Genomic DNA, 22,570 nt, shown 5'->3' on the forward strand with positions numbered 1-22,570 from the left:
AAAATTAAACTTCTCTCATCTAACTTTTCTAAAATCTGGAGCGCATATTTTGACTTATTAACAAGTTTAATTCATTTTACTTTCTTATTTTCTTCTTTTATAAGAAATAATCTGTCAACAAGTGATATTAATTACAATGATTGGATTTTTTTTGGATATTACACAGAAAATAAGATTCCTAGGCTGCATCTCTCTCTTTCTCTTTCTCTTTCACTTATTCGCACGCACGCACACATACATACATACTCAAGTCAGCCTTTCAATTCCACATGGTCCCATGTGCTGTCTGAAAGAGACTTTGCTTTTGCAACAATTGGAAATTCCTTCAGAAGCACATATTAGGTTGGAAATGAAAGTATGTATCTTAATCACACGCACATGTATATGCAGGACCATTATTACTCTGGAAAAGTGATTTTTTTTTATCATTTGCAAGGTTCACAAAATTCTCTGAACTGACCAAAAAGCTTAATCAGTTATATTTTATAAGATTCTTTCGTAAACGACTTTTTGGCATTTCTAGGAAGAGTCCGAAGGGACTGGAAATAATTGAAAAGAGTTTGTGGCTTTGCATTATGCCACTAAAATCACGATTTAAGTACGAGAATATATTGAGTTTGTGGATACTTTAAGAAATTATCCTTATACAACAAAAAAAACTATACAATAAAATATACAACTAAGAAAAAGAAAAAGAAAAAAGGAAGATGATTTTAAATTTGAAATGTAATAAATAATAGGATGAAGTAAAAAAATAGATACAAAATATAATGTTGTAAATTTTTTTTTACCGTATATCACTTCTCATTAAAATGAAGTTGCAAGAAGACTTCAATTATTTTATTAATGAATGACTTCAACAATAGGAGGAACACAAAAGAAAATTAGAGCATGAATTTGTCATAAAGTAACATTTCTTCTCATCAAAATATTATTTTCCTGCTTTTCCTTTTGACAGAAAACACTGAAAATTGTATTATGAACAAAACCTAAATCCTATTATAACAATATTTTCATTTATTAGATAAATAAATTTAATTTTTATATTTTTGAAGTATCGAATATATTTACTTTTTCATTTAATACTATTTTTTAATTTTTATAAATTTTAATAATAAAAAATTTGTAAAAGCATATAACATTATTTTTGTATTTTGTAAATCCATCCATTTATTTGTACTAATTTGACTAGAGGAAACTAAATTCGACCCTTTACTTTATTTTTTTTTTCTTTACTTTTCTGTAAAATATGTTTTCTTTTTTTTTAAAAAAAAAACGATACCTCTTCTAATGTTTAATTAATGTCGGGTTGGGGGCTTGGCTTTGCCCCACCACATTCAGAAGAAAAAAAAAACATGTTTTCTTTTCTTTCTTTCTTTTTTTTTTAAAAAAAAGATGAGTACTTTTCAAGCAACACTAATATGATTATATTTTATTTTTAACGCATTATTGTTGTGAAAAAAATTATGTTATTAATTAATTAGATAATAAAGAACTATTGGTTTCTGTTCAAGGTTCATGCGGATGGTAAAGTGATTTGATTATAAAAAACATAATTGAATAAGAACTATAGCAATGTTTTTGAAGTTGAAGGCACATAATTGCCAAAAATCAAAAGTAAAGATTTTATTTTGGTACATATACAAATTAAGAATTTACTTTAGCAAAACTTAAAGTTGATAGGTTTCTATGCAATTCCTCGTAAACATATGTTCCAGATTTTTAAAAATAATTTCGCAGTTTTCACAAATTTTATGGTTTAAGGAAAAACTTAGTGGACGTTTGAGAGACCTATTTTTAAAGGGAATAATTGCTTATTTTTCATAAGCACTCTTATGATCGGTCAAAAATAAGGACTATTCTTAAAAAAAAAAAAAGCTAAACCAAACAACCAATAATGTGCAAATAAAATGATACACTATTTCAAACGAAAAAATAAAATAAAATTATGTGCTGCTATTGAAGAGTTCTGGTAACTGCACGTCTATTGGATGCATCCAACTAGCCCTTTAAAGTCTCCTTCGCTTTATGAAATAATTCAACACATTCCATTATATCATATCATATCGTTAATGGCACTCATTCTGCTCTAGAATCCTTATGCTAGTTGACGGATGGATGATTGTTATTGGATAGGCATGCTGATAATCTTTCTAGCGTAAGCCATATTTACAAGAATTGACACAGTGGACTCACAACAAGTGGTGCTTGCTTCTTTATCTCGGCCTCAACAAGAAAAAAAAGCAGCATCAATGTACCCAGACAAGTGTAGTCTTGTGTGTTCAGATGCCACATGGCCTTGAGCAAATTGAAGCAATGAAATACTAGTTTTCTTGCCACAGCATTAAGAGCCAAATGAGGCTTCAACCCTACCATATTACAACACTACACATTTTCAAGAAACATGTATGGAGCCCACCAATGAATTTCCAGATGGATATGATATAAATGTTGGATGTCCCAATTGTGCACTATGGAGAATTCTGGTCCTGCCTGTCTAATTTCTTTAGTATAAAGTTAATGACATTCCAGTCAAAGCCACGGTACTGAAGCCAGCGAACAATTCTTGATTTCCTTGTCTCCTTGGGTACATTCTGACCTCTGAACCATTGCTTTGAGGCCTGAGTACAAAGATGATCCATGGAATGTTTTGACAACCCAATAACTGATTTGAGATCTTCGGCACAATCATTGTCCTTAAAGACCACTTCAACTGCCTTCTCGGCATCAGCTTGACTAACTCCTTTCTTGAACAGTGCCTGCCACAACAATTGCAGTCCATCACACAAAAAGTATTTCCCTTGGATGAATTAGCAACTATATTGAAGGCATGTGTGGTGAAAGGTCTGTGCCTTGGCCTTGCATGCCCCACAACAACAGTGAAAAACCTTTAAGCAAGCACTGCTTTTGTGCATCCCTAGTGTCTTTGGGGGCATCTAAACGTAAGGGAAATGATGAGAAGAGAAAATTGAAGCCTTCAATCAATCGATTTTAACTTTTCTGGAGGAGGGGAAGGGATTAGGCTCAATTCAATCTAGGCAATTTTTGCATATTTGGAATAAAATAAATATGTTTTAAAATGTAACAAATTGAGTCCTCAACAAGTAGCTAAGTAATAGAAGAAATTATTCAATCAGATAAATTATAAGAGAAAAGAATTGGGTTGGAACTTCACATTCGTTGAACAATTCTCTATGAAAAATAAATTAAACTATGACACAATTCAAGCAGGCAAAATACATAATTAAACTTCAAAAGCTTTTAGATGTAAGGAAAAATCAAAATACAGATTACATACACAGGCTAAATTTTCAGATACAGATAATTACATATAATAGTAAATGATATATTATTATTTTAACATTGTCCTTGAGTGCAAGTATATACTTTCACATTTGTGTTCTCAAAAAGTAATCTTGAAAAGAAAAGAAAAAGTGAATGTACAAAGCTCTGCTGAATTAGCAAGATGCTGTCACAATGCACATCATCTTTTTCCTCCTAATTCTATGTATAGAGTTAAAATGATGATGAAATTTAGCAAGCATGATATAAGCATAATACTAACACAATTATTTTCTCTTCTGCACTGCAATGGGATTAATAACAAAACTCAGGGAAGCAGTATTGATCAAGAAGAGAAAAGGTAGAATGGAACAGGCAACATGTAAGAAAGCAAAAAGTAATAGGACAAACAAAAATGCAAAGTAGATTAACTTACTTGTTTGATCCGCCTTGGCCCCCAACTTGATGAAGTCCATCTAGACTGAGAAAATGTTTCAGCATACAACCTGTCATTGATGAACCCTCTGATACAAAAAAGATTAAACCAATCACCATAAGTAAACATAAAGTATAAAAATGTCCGCAAACTCAGTTTATAAATGAACTTAAAAAAGCATATTTTGAAAAATACTGCACAATATCAAATTAACATGATATAAATAGGTATATGCAAACTTTTAAAAAAATTGAGATACATGTACCACACAGTTTATTCTGAATAGAATAGAATTACTTTATCTGCATATATAAACTAATAGTGTTTGAATGAATATAGAATTAATTATAGAATATATTCTCTTTTCTTTAAAAAAAATAATCAGAATCTCTAACCTTCCTAAAGCAAGAAAAGTTAAATGGAAAAAGAAAACATGTTAACTTCATATAAAAACTGTGGATCTGTTGTTTATCAGCCATTTTCAAATGCATCCTTTATTTGAAGGTTTACTTGCTGTCAGACAACTACATCCTAAAATGGAAAAACAAAAAAAATTGTCAATTCCCAAAACGATCTCCATGATTTATGTGTTAATAAATATCTTCATTATAAACTGCACTTAATGTTCATCTTCATTCTTCTTTATTCTAAGATACTAAAACAATTTTCAGTAGGTGGATTGTTGACAAATAATCACCCTTCACCACAAGTGACCAGGTAAAATTATAATGTCAAGGTAAAAGCAGAGATCATTTCCTTTTAATTCTACAATATCAGCAAACTTACATAATTTCCTTTTTTATTTTAAGTTGTTTTGAATACAAAATAAGTTAGTCCAAACACATTCAATAGGTGACACTTTTTCAGGGGGAGAAATAATCACTTTTTTTTCAAAAGCACTTTCAGGAAGCCAAAAAAAATGATTATTTGACGTTTCTACAAAAACAAGCCATACCAAACACACTTTAAATGTCTTGATTCCTTTTTACCTGTTTTCTGTAATCCAAACATGTTATATCCATTTGCTCTTTAATGAAAAAAGGTGGAAAAATAGTTCATCAGTTTCTGACACAATAAATTTAAATGAAAAAAGAATTGTTACGTGCTGTATAAAAAAGTAAACAACTCTATGTATATACTACATAAGACTTAAATTGGTAAATGACCATATGTTGAATTATATAAGATGGGCCACTCAAATTCTCAAAACATTCATTCTTCCTCAATATCCAGTTATCTAGCCATTTTCCTCATGGAGACCCCATGAAACCATGACTGAATTAATAGTTGGCTAGAGCTGCATTTAAAGTCACCTTCATGATAGCAATTTGTATCTATAATTGCAGACATCTCATTTTTAAGGCCAGAAATCACATAAAATAAACAACTCTCAATTTGTTGTAACTGCCAAATTTAGGAAGTAGTTGTCTGGAAGCAAGTAAAGCTTCAAGTAAGGAAGCAATTAAAATTGGCTAATAAACAACAGCTCCACAGTTTTTATGTAGTTAACTACATACCTTTTCTGGAACTTGTTTATCACTGCCTCCACTTCATCAGGAGAGAATCTCTTTCCAAGCAATTTCTTTCTCAACTCAAGTGCTGTGAGTGCCCTACAGAACAGAGAGACAGGCACACTTAAAAGAAAAGACTGCATTTTACATCAAAACATGCACACTCGTCTTTCCAAAAGGGAAAAGATATTTAGTTTACTAATTATTACAAAATTTCTTCTCTTTGTTAATGAAAATTTGCTAAAATGTTTCCAAAGGCATGCCAAGTAAGCTAGCACTTCATTCTGCATAACCTCATTCTTCGAAAAACCTCAATCAAATTGAAATTTCCAAACCAAATAACTGAATAAATTCTATTTCTGGGAGGAGGGAAGGGGGAGACAACAACTAACCTAGATGCAAGTAATTTAATAGCAGCTTCCTCGACATCACTTGTAAATTTATTAATTTGTATCAATTCCTCGTCACAGGAATCTCCTCCCTCATGGATTGTCAACTCTCCAACCTCTTCCATTTGATCAAAAGAACCTACAATCATAAATTACAACGCTCAGAACAACTTCACTTCTTAGATATACAAGTTGAAACCGCTGTTTCATTTCTAATCATACTTTTTTGGTTCTGCAGCAGAATATTCCATTATAACAAATTAATAGAAAGAAGCCACAAATCAAGAGTTAAAACAGGTAGCAAGAAAATGAATGTAAATATTTTAATCCGTAAAAACAAACACACAATGTGAATCACTGAATCTAGAAGCATGAACCTATTATCCATCCCCAATCTTAATGGTAGAAGGAAATTGATTCTATTAGAACCTGGAGAAAATTAACTTCAGTTAACCATAAGACAAACACCGCTTCTCCTTTCTTAATAATCACCATTTTTTTGTAAGCACCTTATTACTTTTCTCCTTTATTCAATTTCACTTTCAAAGACCATCAGTCACAAATCAAAATGTATCCTCAAAAGCGTGAACAATCTCTAATTACTTTTATGACAAGCTGAGTTTATCCAGTACCAGAATATAAGAACATTGTATCACCACATTTAAAACCGAGTCAACAATCCCATACCGAGCATCAAATTGAACTAGAATGCTTAAAATCACAAATAAATCTTTTGTGTTTACCTATAGGTAGTAGTGACGTAGTTCCCCTGCATCCTGCATAGCGAAGCACAACTAACTCCCAAGTGATGAACCAAAACCATATCATATTAGACAGAACATAGAAGTTTACCGTGTTCGATGTCATCAAATAATAAGTCAGGGCAAATTTCTTTCGGTTCTTGAGAAATTTCACAATGTGCAATTGTTGCATGCACGTCTTTTCCACCATTTATCTTGAGCACATTAACATCAGGACAGCTGCAATATCCCAGGCTTTTCACTGGCAGTGCAGTTTCAAGTATTTTGACCATGCAGGATGTGCTGGAAATGTATCTAACAGGAACAGAAGAACTAAAGTCTCTGCTCTTCAAGCACACAATCTGAGACTTCCAAATGGTCCTATTTTTTTAATACCAAAAAAATAAAAATTAGAAGAATGGCCAAAACCAAAATGTTTCAGAATCTATAGAAAGCTGAGGTTTTTATGTGAATGGGTGGAGAGACAGAAAGAAATTGAAGAAGTTCCTTCAACTCAGTACAATGCTTCCAATTGGGTAGCTAAATTAGAACTCCATTACTCATTTACTCTTCAAAGAATCAAGCTTTTCTGTCATTTTGTTTCAGTAACCAAAGAAGGTTTGGAGCTAAAAACGAGAGAGAGAGAGAGAAAAGTTACTGGGGAATTGAAAAAACGCGAGAGGGGAGGTGGGAAGAGATTTTGAAGACGATGTTTGCCGCGAAACCTGCCATGTTCATGCAACCATAATCTGTGCCTACCAAAGCAAGGGTTACCCATTTTTCGTTCGTTTCTCCTCTCCCTGTTTTTGTTTTTGTCCAACTTTTGTTTTCCGATATGGGGTCCTGACATTTGGGTCAGCCCGGATTAGCCCTCGTGGGCTGGACTAAATTGAATCGGGCTGGTTTCCCCGTGACCCAGTTAAAACGGGCTATCTGGGCTTGTCCTATCACTCTCTGACAGTCAGCAGGCTGTTGTTACTTCCTGCTCCTCCAAGTTGCTTCCTATATCTTAACAATGTGTTTGGATGGGAAAATTAAAGTAGGTAAAATATTTCAACAGAGATATTAAAATATCTTTCTATAATGTAATCTGTTTAGATGAGATATTTTGAAAGTAATTAAAATGCTGTCATTTTTTAAAAGCATTTTAATATACTAATTTAACAACATTTCAAATTCTCACCCAAAAACAAAGGAATTAAAATTCCTCAACCCACACCAGCTCTCTCTCCCTCTCTCAGCCACACGTACTCTTCGTAACTCAACATGCGGCTCAGCATGACCAGATTCCCGAAGTCTTCCAGAATCTCACCACAAAATTGATTATTGTTGAGGTCAAGGTGTTTCAGTGAGCCCAGCCGGGTGATGGATGCTGGAATTTTGCCCCTGAGGGTGTTGCCGGTGAGGTTCAGGACTGTCAGACGTGAGAGTTTGCCGACGTCGACAGGGATCTCGCCAGAGAGCTTGTTGCCGATGAGGTCCAAGATGCAGAGGGAGGGGAGCACAGTGACTCAGGCGGAGATCTCCCCGACAATGTCTTTCCAATCAGCGACGACGAGGGTGGTGACGGTGTCGATGCCGCAAATTGCCGGTGAGAGTTTTCCAGTCATGTAGCCGAAGCGACCGACTTTCTCAAAGATTGGGTCTTCGGACCCCCCGTGGAGGTTGATGTCGGTGACGCGATCGATGGTGGCATTGTAGCTGATGTCGTACCAGTTGAGGCAGTAGTTGGAGCCCGTCCACAAGTTGAAGAGGTCAAAGTAGGGCTCGTTCAATGCTTATTTTGATTATTTAATTATTAAATATTAAAAAATTTGATTATTAAATATTATATAGCATTAAATTTATTTTGAATACTTAACTATTTAAAAAATGACTCATATTTATTTTCATTCAATATTAAAATTTTAATTTTTAAATAAATATTTAAAAATGAAAATTTAAATTTCATTGAAATTGAATTACTTTATCCAAACAAGAAAATTAAAAGACAAACAATTGAATTGCTTCATCCAAACAAAATATTTACAAAATGAAAGAAATTTAAATCAAGACAAATAAAATAATGTGCATTTAAATTTCCTAGAAATTTCTAAATCCTTAATCCATACACATGTTAAATGTTTTTTCCTTTACCTTTCCAAATTTACATTCCAAAAGGACATGTATTTCGGAATGAAATTTTACATTCCAGAAGCCTAAAAAGAAATACAGCAAGTAAGAACCTCATCCGGCATATTCACAATTTCACACTTGACACAATCCCCACTCATATTTTAGAATCTTTTTTCAATGAATGCTAACCCTCTTAAGATCGGCCTAGTGATAAGGAATTGGATAGTGTGCATGGGATCATGAGTCCTAACTTTTATTGGACCATTTTACATTAAAAATAATAAGTAATGAGTGTTTGTGTGGACATATGATAAAATATACGTTTTATCAAAAAGTTTTATTAAAAATAAAAAATTATTGTATCGAAACACAAACTTGTTATCTAAAGTGCAATTGTAACAAAGCATGATTGGTGCAACTGGATTGCCTTTTTTTCAAGGAACGTTAATGCTTGTTAAGTAGTAATTTGGTTTGATAATGTTTCACATCCAAAAAGAAGTAGCTATATCGAAGAAAAAAAATTAGAGATGCAAGTATTCTTTTATTTCTTCACAAAGAAATAATTATGCATTCGAAACAAGTTGACAGGAGCTCTTGTGCTAAAACTTTTTAAAATAACTAGAAAGAGAACCTGTACACATCACACACAATGAGAGAAATTGGAAAGATAAAAAAACAACAAAAAAAACAAAAAAGAACAGAGTCGTTTTTTAATAAACAAAAAATAATAATAAAAGGTGAGAGTGTAGTTTTGTGATTGGTGGAATATTGTTTGGTGGCTGGACAGTATTATAAATACTATTGTTAGAAGCATCAATAAGATAACATTTAATGTTCTTTATCACGTGCCCACGGACACATTGTATATATATAAAAAAACATTTATGTATGTGTGTAGAGAGAGAAGTATTCCATTTTTTGTATTTTTTTAATTATAATATCATCTTTAACATACAGTTAGATGATGGTATTGACATTTTTAAATGTTGTTAAGTGGTTGGTTGTGTTATAATTTGGTATAAATAGTGAATTTTGAGTATAGAAATCTAAAATAAGTATGTGTTTGGAAAAATGTTTAATTGAATTTAACGGTTAATTCATCATCTTTTTCTTTCCTTCAACATTTGTGTATTGAGATAAGAGAAAACTCAATTTAAAAAGGTGTAAACAAATTCTCAAATGCACCCTAATTCAAAATATCCATTTTATGATTCAACTTAGGTCATATCCTAAAAATTTAATTTAGTTGTTTAGTTACTATTGTTTCTAGCCATATATATCAAATAGCTCAAAGAAGGAAAAATAAGGGGGAAGAGACAATGTTGTCAATAACTCTTTTTCTATGTCAATGCTATTAAAGAAAATGTAAGAAAGCAACACTTTTGCTTTACTACCAAAAAAGATGAAGACTTTTGGGAGAACACACAATGAATCTCAAATTGTTCTCCAAGCATACAAATAATGACAAAAACCTTGGGTGGATGAATTCTCCTCTAGTAATTCACGTTTGTTGCTACCCCCACTTCTTTCTAGGCATTCAATGCTATTAGAATCACTAGTAGTTTCCAAAAAGACTGGCTTGAAAACAAAGAAAGCAGGGCCTAAACCAAGGTCATTGGTGAAAAGCCAATCATGCACATCCCAAAAGATTTGCACAGGCAAATTATTCACCATTAGTATTTCATTCCCTCTAAATCTCCAATGCAAGTTCATTATTCTACTTGCCAACATCCCATCTATGCTAATCCACATTTCTGGATCATCAGGCCCACAAAGGGAAGCTTCAATCACAACATCATGTTCTGTCTTACCATCCTCCAATATGGCTCTGGTACAAAACATTTTCTTCCCATACACATTGTCTCTCTTGCACAACAAGGCAGCCTCATCTAGGGATGGTTTTGATTTGGTTCTTTCATAAGCATCCTTCTCCAAATCTCCCAACAACAAAAGAACCTCTTTCTTGTAAACCAAGGCAACATAATAGCCTGAGTAAGGCTGTGGACCCGTGGCAGAGAATTTTGCGCGTCGAAAATCCCAAAAAATGTCTACTCTTGCACCTGTTATTTCAAATGATTTGAGACCCTTTTTACCCCAAGACTGTCCAGATTCCAAATCAATCTTGCAGGTGTACTTGTTCTCTTCCAAAGTGTTGTCGACGATCATGGAAAGGAAATGATCTGTGGGATCCTTGCACCATGAAATTGTTATACTTCGTAATAATTCTGCTACTTTGGTTTGATAAACAAAGGTGACAGAACTTTGAGGGGCATCTATTTTTGTGCCTTCATTATCCTGGCATGTTGTTTTCTTCCTGGAATGTGATTTTGGAATGGCTAACATCATAGATTCTACAAGAAAATTAGCCATTAGCTATATAACTTGGACAAGCTTGGATTGAGCATGCAAATGTATATGATTTTCTTATTTTCTTATGGGACCAATAATTGATCCTCTTTGGCCTCCAATGGTCAGAGAGAATTATAATTGGTAAACCCATCAAAGATGCTTCTGACAATAGAACAATGAACTACCATCTTAATTTCACCCCTTGTTGATTCAAAACCCGAATAGCTTCAAAGGAATTCTTAATCAAAGGTTGAATGATTAATGAATCGCAATGTTTTGAAATTATGTGAAAATTAAAACACGCTTTGAAGAATGAAATCTAGGTTGAGGTTGACAATGAGATGTCACAAGAACATATGATCCTTTTTGTTGCTTTTATCTATTAATAGACTAATGTCTCCCAAATTGAAAGATGAAAATGGAAACAATTTGCACTTCTAACTTTAACCCTACTAGAGCTTCTTTCTGCATTATTTTCAACCTAATTAATTTTAGTAAACGTCACATTTGGAAGAAAAAAAGAGGTATCAAAGGAAGGTGCTGGTCCTGGTAGAGATGTTATTAGGGACTAATTTAAATATAGCGTGCTTTTGGAAAATCCTTCCATTATTATTATTATTATTATTATTATTATTATTATTATTATGTAATAGAATTAAAACACTAAATTGAATATTCTGGTGAGATTAAACTAAAATTGATTTCGAAAAAATAATAGACATCAATTATCATATTGGAAATCATCGTCTTGTTGCCTCCAATTCCTGGTTATCCTTTGACCATTTCCTCTCTGTTTTTGACATTGAACAGGTTTAGAGAGAGAGTAAAGGCTCCTCAAAATATTTCAAATTTTTTAATATAGTCTCTCATTTTAGAATTTTATACAAAAAGGCTACGTTGTTAGTTCTCCGTTTTTATCACTACTAAGTACACATGTAGCGTCCTATAGGGATTGTAATTCATTAATTCCATGGAGGAGTTTACGAGAGTATAAATATAATTTGACTGTGTGAAACATGTATACGCTAAAGTCTAAAGGTTGATATGAAATGGAATGCTAACAGACTAACAGTAGAAGCTTTTGACAAAAAAAATAGAGGACTAATTTGTAAAATATATATTAAAAAATATTAAATAATAAAATTACAATATTTTAGGATAAAAAAACAGATTCAATCTTGTACAATTGTAATAAATAATTTTCTCCACCTTCCTCCATTATCAATGTAGCACAACACCTCAAGATTTCAGAAGTATATAATATTGATATCCAAAAATTTAAATTACAAACGAGCTACATAACACGAAAACAGAGGAAGGTCGCACAAACTGACCTCAAGACCTCAGTTCAACAAAATTATGTGAGCCGACACTCCAACATGCACATCAATAGTTGTCACTGTACAAAAATAAATAATATAAAAAATTATCAAATTGTAACCTGAAATCCTCAAGAGAAAACAAAAAACTTTCCGCGTGGCATAGATCGGCTCCTTCTATATTCAGGCAATGTAGTATTGCGACCTGAACCATGTAGTAAAATTTTGTTTTCAACTTTTCTGGACAATAAAGGCTCAGCTGATTGCATTATTCCTCTGCATGTGACAGTAATACACATTTATCAATCAGGCTATTAATAATGTCATTTTCAATGAAAAGAAACAAATAAACGAGCAGAGCATAATTTTTAATGGTTCTTTAAGCCATACCTTGATCCAATGTTCTGAGAATTCCTAGAGATGTTCTGATGTATCTTTTTAATATTTACAGCACCATTGACTGCAGACTCCACGAGGCATATATCATTTTCTGGCTCAAAATAATCATTCTTTCGAGGTGCCTCCATGGTCATTTCACGGCCAATTTCCATGTCAGAGCCAGGTATCATATCAGCCTTTTGAATCCTAAAGGGCAATTGTTGATGATGCTTAACCTTGGCCTTGTTTTTCCTAGGACCACCTTGTCTTACTGAACCAAGAGCTTGCTTGATTTGTTCCTCTTCGTGTTCTTGATGAACTTTCCTGTAGTTTACCTTCTGGAGGTTGAAGAGAGTTTCATTAGTGTTATCCTGCTTCACTGGCTCCTGCGAATGCAGATTCACCCTTGTGTTATTGTCTGTAGATGAGGCCACTGGCATTGCGACAACCGATTTATTTACTAGTACTCTAGTTGGAAATGGATGCTTTAAGATTGGTTGGTCTGATGTGTCACTTTTGACCTTGCTTTTAATGACAGACCCTCTATCAGTGGATATTGATCTCCTCCTGACTGGAGGTGATGGTGATCTACCTTTCCCTGAGCTCACTATTTTTTCTTCAGCTAGAAGAGACATTTTTGGCATGGAGTCCTTCTCTATAAATGTTGAGGGAAATCTTGACCTTCTTTGCTTACCTGAAGAACAGGTTTTAACCTGAAAATATAATTTCAGATTTAGAGAGTACATACTACACTTCAGTGTGATACAATTTCATAATATAATTTTACACAAATTTATCATTAAAGTTTATATAAACATGCAATAACCTCAGAGCTTCTATCATCCATGGATCTTTGACAATTTTCAGGCCTCATGCTGTCACTAGTACCATTTTTGGGCAAACGGAAAGGTGAAACAGCTCTTGGTGCTTTCTGAGATTCTATGGCATTTCGTGCATTCCCAGCTTTCCATTGTTGTAGTTCAGTTTCCTTCCTCTCCAATGCTGATTTGATATTTGATATCTATAAAATGTTCAAACGGTTATGATATTGGCTAAAGTTAACTTTAAAATTGCTCTAGTTATGACCAAAAACCAAACCTCTTCCTTTAGCTCCCGAATTTCTCCAGTTTCTTTATTAGATTGAGCAGCACCAAGTTCAATGGTTGCAACCCTCTCTGCAAACTTAAGTGTGCTAATTGTTTCTCCAAGAGCAGTGACTTCAGGATTTATATGAACAAACATCAAAGTTTTGGCATGGCCACCTATTGATATAGGGGAAAAAAACACAGGTTAAGTTGTTTTATACAGGAATAAATAATAGAAAACTACTATGGCATTATCCAAATACATTAATATCAATATTTTAATTTAAATTCATTAATCAACCCATCTCAACCCCTTCCCAACTAAAAAACAATTAAAACAACAGAGGGCAAAAATCTATAGTTGAAAAATATGGTGGTTGAAACTGAAAAAGAAAACAATCCCAACTTTTAATGTTGTTCTAGCCAATTATAATGAGGAATGTGTACAGAGAAAAAAATTCAATTTAAGTCTGCTTGTTACCTAATGAATCTTGTAGAACTTGTGTGAGCTTGCTATTTCTGTAAGGAATATGTGGACTCTTTTGTGCCAAAGCAGAGATAACATCCCCAAGTGCAGAAAGAGATTTATTTATATGCTGGGCCTCCTTTAGTCTCTCACCGACAGCCTCAGATTTGTCCACTCTCTCACTTCCAGCCAAATCCACAAGATGGAGACAACCCTTAAGAATGGAGTTAGACACTAAGTCCCTCCCTCTGACATGAACTGTCAACACACTGCAATTGGATGGTAAAGAAATTTATTAAGAAAAATATATTGTATGGTTACAGTAGCCATCGATATTTATGAAGAAGAAATTTTACCTATGAGAACGGCTGCTTCTCTCATTTAGAGCTGTAGCACCAACAGCACGATTCTTCTGACCAATTTTCATTAAATCAAGAACATCTTGAGTACAATTAACCGGGACTAAAGATGCATCAGGCACATTGAGACCATTCAATTGAGAGTTGTTTCGTATATCTAATGTATGTCTTGTCAAGGAAATGAACAAGCCAAAAAAATATATCATACTGTTTTTTTCTTGGTGTATGCAAAAAAGTTTTGATATACAGAAGTGAAAAATGTTATTTAATATAAATACAGAAAGTATGGGCTTGAAGGATATCTTCTGTTAGAGCCATCGCTGACTAATAAATCTCTCACTTGTTCATTGTATATTTCAATCATCTGGACGCCAACTTCATATTTTACGGCATCTGCTCTTTCCTTTGAAATATGAAATAAGTCACGCAAAGCCCTATAGTTTACACCCCATGTCTCTTCAGTCATCAGATCAGGGCCACTCTATTCAAGAAGTAAAACACGCATGTATAAGAAAAACGATAAGACAATATTAAATGATTTTATGAGATCACACTTTCAATGTGGTTAAGTTGTGATCAAGTCCATAAAAAAATACAATCAGTTTTCTTTGCGCTGGTGTAAACATATTTAATAGCATACAGGTCCTTTGTAAGAAACATCTCCAAACCAAGATACTAACTAACAGAATTCTGTACCATAACAAATAATAAGATAGATTCTTGATTTCAAGTATCCATTACATGCACCACAAAGAGTGGATGAAAATCTACATTTTTCTACTAGTACATGAAAAGATAGTCACCAATTTCAGTGTAAAACACATAAATCCTGATCTTTCTCATGATGCATGCAATAAAAAACAAAGAATTTAGGATGAGGACAGCACTTCAATTTAAGTAAATGAATAAAACTGTGATAGATTGCTTCTATGTGCTATAATTTTTGTGTATGTAATGTTACCATTGTGTAGGTCTTTCCTGACCCAGTCTGTCCATATGCAAAGATGCATACATTATAGCCATCTAAGGCGGACCTAACCAATGGTTGAGTGTCGGCATATATTTGCTCTGCACATGTCAAAGAAAAATCATCATAAAAGCTTCAAATGAGAAGATATAAATTTAAAAAATATATATATTTGTAACAAATGCAATACAATATGATATCATGATTATTATCATATTATGATCCAGTATACAAATACTCATTTTTGCTCATTCTTCATTACATAACCAAATCTCTATTATCTAAAAGTATGTTAGAAAATGTCCATTATTATTTTCAAAACTTTACTGCATTTTTACAGAGTCATTTAGGAATAATCACAAAGAACAAAGTATTTGCTGGCCCTATACATTTTGCAATAATATGTCAAAAAATTAAAATACCTTGGGTGGCACTTGTTGCAAACACCTTATTGAATGAAAATACCCTTCTAGCATCCTTCCCTTCCTTAAGGGGATTCATAATCATTATGTTTCCATTTTCTCCTATATAATCTACGGTAGATTGTCCATTTGATTGTCCCGGTAAGAATGGCCTCACTCTACAGTAGACCCTAATGGCTCCTGTAAGGTAGCAAATCTATTAAAATACATAAGTCATTTAAGTAGATCCTTGAAAAAGCAGCTTGGATTCTTGTGTACCTTTGAGGTCTTGTACTTGATTGTAAAGAGAGCGATTCTCCTCCAAAACTTTGTGGTAGGAAGAGGAGGCCTCTTCAAGGCTCTTTATATGATTCTCTAATAAGTACATAGAACTCAGCTTAGCATTATGAAAGAATATTACATTATAAAAGATTTTACACACATGAAGGATAATTCTCAAGGAAAAACAAGTCTTTGCATCATTACCAAGCCTTCTCAATTCTTGGTCCCACTTAGATTGAATGTGTTTGACCTCCAACCTCATCTCTTCATAGAAGTACTTCAGTTTCTATAGACCAGGAGAAAAAAACACCATTACAGTAAATGATGCTAATCTAATATTGCATAATAAATTGTCTAAAGCAGTACATTGGATTTTCCACTTTTATACCTCAAGCTCTTTTTGTTGTGCGTCAATTATTTCAACATGGTTGGCAGAATAATTGACATTGTGCTGATTACTATCGCGTTTTCCACCGCAAGTGCATAATTTAGAGAATTCATTTGATGCCAAACTATGTCTTTGATTTAGATATAATGTGATAGCTTCTATGAATTCTCTCTTGGAGAGGCAACCAGTATTGCCTTTCAATATTTTCTTGAGGAAATGTCCAAGCTGCAGACAATTGTTAAATTTTAGGCAACCTTCCAAACAGTGAAAGTGATTTTGCATTACAAATGCGATAGCAAGACAAAAAAAATGCATTAAATTCTGAAGTACCTGAGTGCCTTGAGAATCAAGCAATGCAGAAAAATCCTTGACAACCTTCCTGAGTAAAGTATCAATTACCTACACAAAATTTCACCCAATTACAATTAAGATTGCTGATCACGTGAATCAAATGAATCTTCATGCATATGTTTAATTTCTCAAAATAAATTACAAACAACACTCTAATTTGCCAGTCTTAAAAATTACAAAAATCACACCAAATAGGAAAGGATCTTACCTACCATTGCATTCAAAGGCAGATCATCAACCCCGCCAGCCTCTTTGAGGTAAGCCAGGAGAAGCTTGAGTCCAAACTGATCAAAAACAGAAGCCAGAGCATTAGCAGCTTTGGTTTCTTCAACTGAAACCTCTCCAGACAGATGAAGAAACTGTGATGACTCAGTCTCATCAACGACACTTTCAGTGCCCAGTATGTTGGAAGAAGACCATTTAGGGAAGGAAGTAATCCTGACAGTTCCACCATACCTCCACACCCCAACTCCACCTGACAGCTTCCATTCATAATACCCTTTCAAACAGAGAATGCAGTCCACAACTTTGCTCGATGAACCCCCCTACAAAAAACACTCAACCCCTATGATGTGCATATATGATACATGTATCCAATATGATACAATTATACATATACAAGATACAATACGTGTACGATACATATATAGATATGTATAAAAATTCATAAAACATAATAAATATATAGTTGCAATTCTTCAAATCCAAATTACAAACATACTTCTCATATACTACTAAAAACAAAATAAAATTATGAGTGTCAAAAAGTGAGTGATGAGCCTAACTCAACCCTACAAAAACCGGCTTGAAAGGTGAAGATTGCTCCTTATTTATATAGTCAAGAGTATCTGCTTGTGCGTGACAAGCACAAAAGTGGGTCTAGGATAGACTCTGATACATGTCAGAAAGCGAAATCCTACAAAAACAGCTTGTAAGATGAGGATTATTTTCCACTTATATAGTTTATATCGACACTATCTTTAGTCAATGTAGGACTTCAACATGGCCCTGCTTTGCCCAAGCTACCCACCATGTGGGGACTTTCAAGTTTCAAGACACCCCTCTATCTACAGGTGACCACAATTTAGGTGGCTTTTCCAACAATAAATCATTGTAATCATAAATCACTTCCTATCCTATTGTCTACATATAAGAATAACTTCCATCTTTGGTTCATGAAAGAGACAATGTTTCTTGAAATTCATGCATTGGACATATACACACAGCCATAGGTGAAGTATCCAAACAGATACGAAATTAAAGTATCGGTGGTACATAGCTGAACCCCATTAACACAATAGAGCAAAGTCAGTATCTTGAATGTGAAAGGGGAGGAGGGTCATGGTCACCTTTTCCAAATCGGAAGCTTCGAAGGTCAAAAGCTTCATGTCGTTGACGGCTTCGAGAAAGTTTCGCATGTTCTCGAAATACTGAATTGCGGACTGAGCGGGTCCCTCCGAGGACTGAATGGCGAGGTTGTCGACCACAGCATTGTCGACAACCTTGACGACAGCGCCGGGGTTGACTCTGTTGAGGACGTTGCAGAGAATGAGACCGTTGCGGAGTGCGAGGCAGAATTCCTCTTCGGAGGGTTCTTTGGAGAGTGATGAAGATGCACCGTTGTCCATTTGCCGAAGCCAATCTGCTGCTTCGTATCTCCTTGAAGCTGATGTCACAAACATAAACAAACTACATTTTGAACAAGAAGAAAACATGGCGGGTAAAGTCCAATTGTCTACACTCTATACGCCACCGTTTCATGGCTTCATGTCATGCACATTTTTGGTTTTTTTTTTTTTACAATAACACCACAGTTTTTGCATGTCATGCACATTTCTGTTGAGCCTGTTTTTTTTATTTTTATCAATTATTAGGGATCTGTTTGGATACAAGATTTAAGTATTTTTAAGAATTTCTGAAAATATAGTTTTTTTTTTAAATAAGATCTAGGACAACCTCTTTTTTATAACATTATTAGAACAACCTTAGTGATTGTCTTTCAATCAAAGTTTTATTAAAAGAATTTTAAAATAAAAAATTAACGCTATTCCTTTTCTTTTAAAAAAAAGTCATGTCAAACTTGCATTAAATTTCTCTGAGAAAGTACAATGGTGATTCATAAGAGAGAGAAAATATTTTTTGCAAAACAATATATAAATAAATTTAACATCTCTACTCTCATTTCATACTCTCTCAAGAAATGTTAAAAAAAAAAAAAAAAACTCTCTGAAGAGATGGCGTTTACTGTTAGGCTTTTGACTTTGAATTCTGTTTACTTCAATTACAATCGAAATAGTATTATGAATTCTGATTAAACAAAGGTAAAAGTTTGAATTCTAATTAAACAAAGGTTAAAGTTAAAGTAGTCAAGTCATGATTGTTATTTACAGCAGTGTTGCATTAAATTGGTATCAAAATCATGGTGTTTCTCCTGTTTGAAATTAGGCCATATTACTTTTTTAAGTCAAAGAATAATTAATTATGAAGTACCATAATAAATGATGTATTAACTTGCCTTTATTTGAATACCATATAAAACTACTTTTAAAGTAGGATTATAAATTTAAAAGAAAATATTAAACATTCTTTATTTAAAGTTTTACATAGATAATTGCCGAAAAATAAAAAAAAGTAGATAAATCTACATTAAAGTCATTTACATTCACCAGTGAAACAAAAATGTTATTCCACCAATAAACAGATTTTGGTGTGATCTTAAATCTTAATCTCTATCAGTACTGATAGTGCTAGTTGACATATCTTTAGACGACCAGGCTTGATGAAATCACAAAATTTGAATGACAACGTTAAAGGCCCACGCCACCATCGAATGCTGGTGGGCTGGGGGAGAGATCCCATTTTAGAGAAACTCATCCCCAGGCAATGCATTATGCGCTATATAATTTTGTGCTCCACGATCTTTTCATTTGTCCTCTGTCCCATTCTTTTTTCTTTTCCAGCCTCACTTTGTTTAATCTAGTTACAATTATTATTCATTATTTTTCTTTTTTTTCACAATACTTTTTCCCCCTTTCCCCTTTCCTTAAACAAAGCAACAAGGTGCAAGTAATAATTTAGTGGATAGAATAGAAAAGAAAAGCTATGAAAACAAAAGGAAATGGGGGAAAAACAAAAGAAACATTATTGTGAGATAATAAAACGTTGTTCTCTTTTATTTTAGGGTGCTTTTTTTAATTGTTGGGGTATATTTTTTAAATGCGTATATATGAAATTTTTTTTTTTTTTAAGTAATGGGTAGTAACTAGTAAAGATAATTCCGTAAAAGAAACACTAGTAAAGGTAATAATTTATGTTCAAATGATGAAACTTTTCCAAGAAATGTGCCTGAACTCAAGCAACAAGCATGTTTCATTATTTAATTTTAACAGAAGATTAAGTCTTCTTTTGGGGAGCATTAGTATAAGTATCAGTTGTTCATTATTCCTAAATGGGTCTTTGGATTTATTTTTATAGAAGAAATATTATTAACTGGAGTACTTCAAATTAAACACAAAGTTAGTATCAGTGCACTGTTTCTAGTTTCAGTCAGGTCTATATCTGAGTTCCCACTCTTCAGTTTTTGTTTACTCTTGGGGGACAGCCTTAAAAACAACATTTTCCTATGCTCTCAAAGATATTATTTTCAGAATACAAAAGATAAAAATGTAGCCGATAAAGTCTAAGTTCCTAACTCATAAGGTGACAATTAGGAAAACATAGCGAGTGTAACAAGAAAACAGTGCTAATGTGCAACGAATGGCATAATCGTAATCAAAGTTGATACCTGCTTCCTCTGCTTTCCTCTGAGCCAATTCATGATCGTTGATGCTGTCCTCCGTCACCGTGAATGAAGCCTCATTGTTGTTACATGCTGAAGCCGAACCTTTCAAATTCAATCCTCTCTTAAGAGGAGATATGAAATTTGAGTTTGGTAAGGTTTCATGCTGGGGCATGTTTCCCTGCAAAACCAACAATTGAAGAAATGCTTCAATGCAGTTCTTAATATAGTAATAGAATCCAACCAGCGAAAAAGAAAATTCAAATTGTTTGAGTTTAAAATGAACTTGGCATTTAAAATACCTGGGAAAGTGAAGCTTTGTGTGACGGAGATGGAAGCGGTTCAGATCTGAGGCAGAAGCGTGAGGAGAAGCAGGGTTCTCGTGGATTTGATGATGAATGAGCGTTACAAAATGCGAAGAGGCTTATATTAAAATGCTTGGTTTGAATGTGAGTGAGAGTTGAGAGAAACAGAGTCGGAGAGAATTAAAAACAAAACAAAAACCACCTTGAACTTGAATTTTGAACGTTGGTGTCTCCGTCACTCCCGTGTCCTCAGGGGATCACGGCGTCTGATTAGGTGGCAACTGTGGTCCTCTGTGGGACCCACCAACGGCACGATTCGCCCTGAATGACGTCGTACCAATATTGTTTGTGCCTTTCAAAACTTCTTTGCTCCCCAAAAAAAATATATTTTTAATAGAAATTAATTATCATTAAAGTTGATGAATATTTCAGTCAGTGATATAATACATTAAAAAATAGAAAAAATATAAGCATAAATTTCGTGTTTAGAAAAATATAGCATCCAAAAATTATTGTGTTCATTTAAAAAAAAAAACTTATTTCTGCCATCAAGTATCTAACATAAAATTGTATTGAAAAAAAGTATCTAACCTAGAAAAAAATGAGTACATTCGTTTAACAAATTAAAAGTTTATTCTTGGAAATGTAACATTCTTATACTTCTTACAAGTTTTAAAAAATTACTCTTTGGTATAGTTGATAAATTCTTAATTAATTTCTTTTTTTAACAATGCTTTTATTCTCGTAAAGAGGATTGAGAATATGATATTATTATATAAATAAGAGAAGATATTATCCTTTTTTTTTTTTTTGCAAATTACGAGCAAAAAAAGGATTAGAAATCTCTAGGGAACAAAACATGAACTATATCAACTCTATGCGCATTGATAATACAATTAGGAACAAAATTATACTCTTGATGATCTCTTTCACGGAGATATTATTTAATATAAATGTAACTTTCATTTTTACTTTATTTTATTTAAATTATTTAAAAAATAATTATAAGAATATTAAAATATAACTAAATATATCTGAGAGTAACATTCCTAGTTATCATATTTCTTACAATGTGATTTTTAAGAATGCAATATCATTATGTGAAAACAAGCACCCATGGGACTCAAACACTCAACTAGGGATTAAGCTAAAATAATATCATGTTTGATACATACTTCTAATTCATGAGAATATTTTTAAATTTGATTTAAATTTAAAATAAAAATATTAATTAAACAAATAAACAGGTTGAATAAGAAGGAATTGAGAAATTATTTTAAACATTCTCATTAGAATGTAGAATTTTCACTTTTTACACAGGAATATAAAGATGGAGAAACATGCATGTACAATGTGAATTCATGAAATGAATTATGCCTCATAATATTTTTGAATTACCTTTTAGCCAACATGAAAAAAATGTATTCTCGTCTTCATATTATTGATAATTCAATAAGATTCTCTGAAATAAACGTCTCTTAAATGATTTCGTGTTGATGAAAAAAAATTGAGTATTAATAAAAATAAAAAAGGAAACTATTTTTTAAACTTTCTTTGTACATTTCATTTTTTTTAATCTTTCTCCCTTTTTGTATAAAGTCCTCTATTTACATATTTACATTTCCCTGTTTTCCTCCTTTATTTTCTTATACTTTACTTCTTTCTGCGG

General features: G+C 33.1%; 3 protein-coding genes and 1 pseudogene across 4 annotated transcripts; all 4 read right to left on the reverse strand.

Annotated features, from left to right (window-relative positions):
• Window positions 1–1,898: 1,898 nt before the first annotated feature.
• LOC114403296 (regulatory protein RecX-like) lies at window positions 1,899–7,143 on the reverse strand. 2 transcript variants are annotated; one of them, XM_028366165.1, is made up of 7 exons: window positions 7,017–7,143; window positions 6,471–6,739; window positions 6,362–6,394; window positions 5,622–5,757; window positions 5,236–5,328; window positions 3,719–3,806; window positions 1,899–2,759 (listed from the first exon to the last, which is right to left on the reverse strand). In XM_028366165.1, the coding sequence occupies exons 1-7, from the start codon at window positions 7,094–7,096 to the stop codon at window positions 2,472–2,474; spliced, it is 987 nt and encodes a 328-aa protein (XP_028221966.1). In that variant the 5' UTR covers window positions 7,097–7,143; the 3' UTR covers window positions 1,899–2,471. The 2 variants fall into 2 exon arrangements, with proteins under 2 accessions (XP_028221966.1, XP_028221975.1); XM_028366174.1 differs by lacking the exon at window positions 6,362–6,394.
• A 423-nt stretch (window positions 7,144–7,566) lies between these two features.
• On the reverse strand, window positions 7,567–8,136 carry LOC114377094 (annotated as a pseudogene).
• Window positions 8,137–9,907: 1,771 nt separating this feature from the next.
• On the reverse strand, window positions 9,908–10,843 carry LOC114377104. Its single transcript, XM_028335503.1, has one exon. The coding sequence runs from the start codon at window positions 10,841–10,843 to the stop codon at window positions 9,908–9,910; it is 936 nt and encodes a 311-aa protein (XP_028191304.1).
• Window positions 10,844–12,008: 1,165 nt separating this feature from the next.
• On the reverse strand, window positions 12,009–21,090 carry LOC114403308 (kinesin-like protein KIN-14F). Its single transcript, XM_028366188.1, has 17 exons — window positions 20,899–21,090; window positions 20,603–20,777; window positions 18,168–18,484; window positions 17,031–17,363; window positions 16,798–16,866; window positions 16,468–16,692; window positions 16,284–16,365; window positions 16,077–16,172; window positions 15,819–15,998; window positions 15,391–15,497; window positions 14,732–14,910; window positions 14,427–14,591; window positions 14,086–14,339; window positions 13,618–13,781; window positions 13,346–13,540; window positions 12,532–13,232; window positions 12,009–12,417 (listed from the first exon to the last, which is right to left on the reverse strand). The coding sequence occupies exons 2-17, from the start codon at window positions 20,769–20,771 to the stop codon at window positions 12,273–12,275; spliced, it is 3,381 nt and encodes a 1,126-aa protein (XP_028221989.1). The 5' UTR covers window positions 20,772–20,777; window positions 20,899–21,090; the 3' UTR covers window positions 12,009–12,272.
• Between the last annotated feature and the right edge of the window lie 1,480 nt (window positions 21,091–22,570).

Source organism: Glycine soja, chromosome 2, assembly GCF_004193775.1.
Source record: "Glycine soja cultivar W05 chromosome 2, ASM419377v2, whole genome shotgun sequence".
Lineage (NCBI taxonomy): Eukaryota > Viridiplantae > Streptophyta > Magnoliopsida > Fabales > Fabaceae > Glycine > Glycine soja.

Bases quoted from the DNA above. Each gene is read 5' to 3' on its own strand.
- LOC114403296 (XM_028366165.1), bottom strand. From the start codon at position 7,096: ATGAACATGGCAGGTTTCGCGGCAAACATCGTCTTCAAAATCTCTTCC. The intron at 3,807-5,235 runs GTATGTAGTTAA...TTTTTGTATCAG, and splicing joins ATAAACAAGTTCCAGAAAAG to AGGGTTCATCAATGACAGGT. The intron at 2,760-3,718 runs GTAAGTTAATCT...TTGTTGTGGCAG, and splicing joins GGCCAAGGCGGATCAAACAA to GCACTGTTCAAGAAAGGAGT.
- LOC114377104 (XM_028335503.1), bottom strand. From the start codon at position 10,843: ATGGCTAATTTTCTTGTAGAATCTATGATGTTAGCCATTCCAAAATCA.
- LOC114403308 (XM_028366188.1), bottom strand. From the start codon at position 20,771: ATGCCCCAGCATGAAACCTTACCAAACTCAAATTTCATATCTCCTCTT. The intron at 14,911-15,390 runs GTAACATTACAT...CTTCTTGAATAG, and splicing joins CAGGAAAGACCTACACAATG to AGTGGCCCTGATCTGATGAC. The intron at 14,592-14,731 runs ATATCCTTCAAG...GACAAGACATAC, and splicing joins AGCGATGGCTCTAACAGAAG to ATTAGATATACGAAACAACT.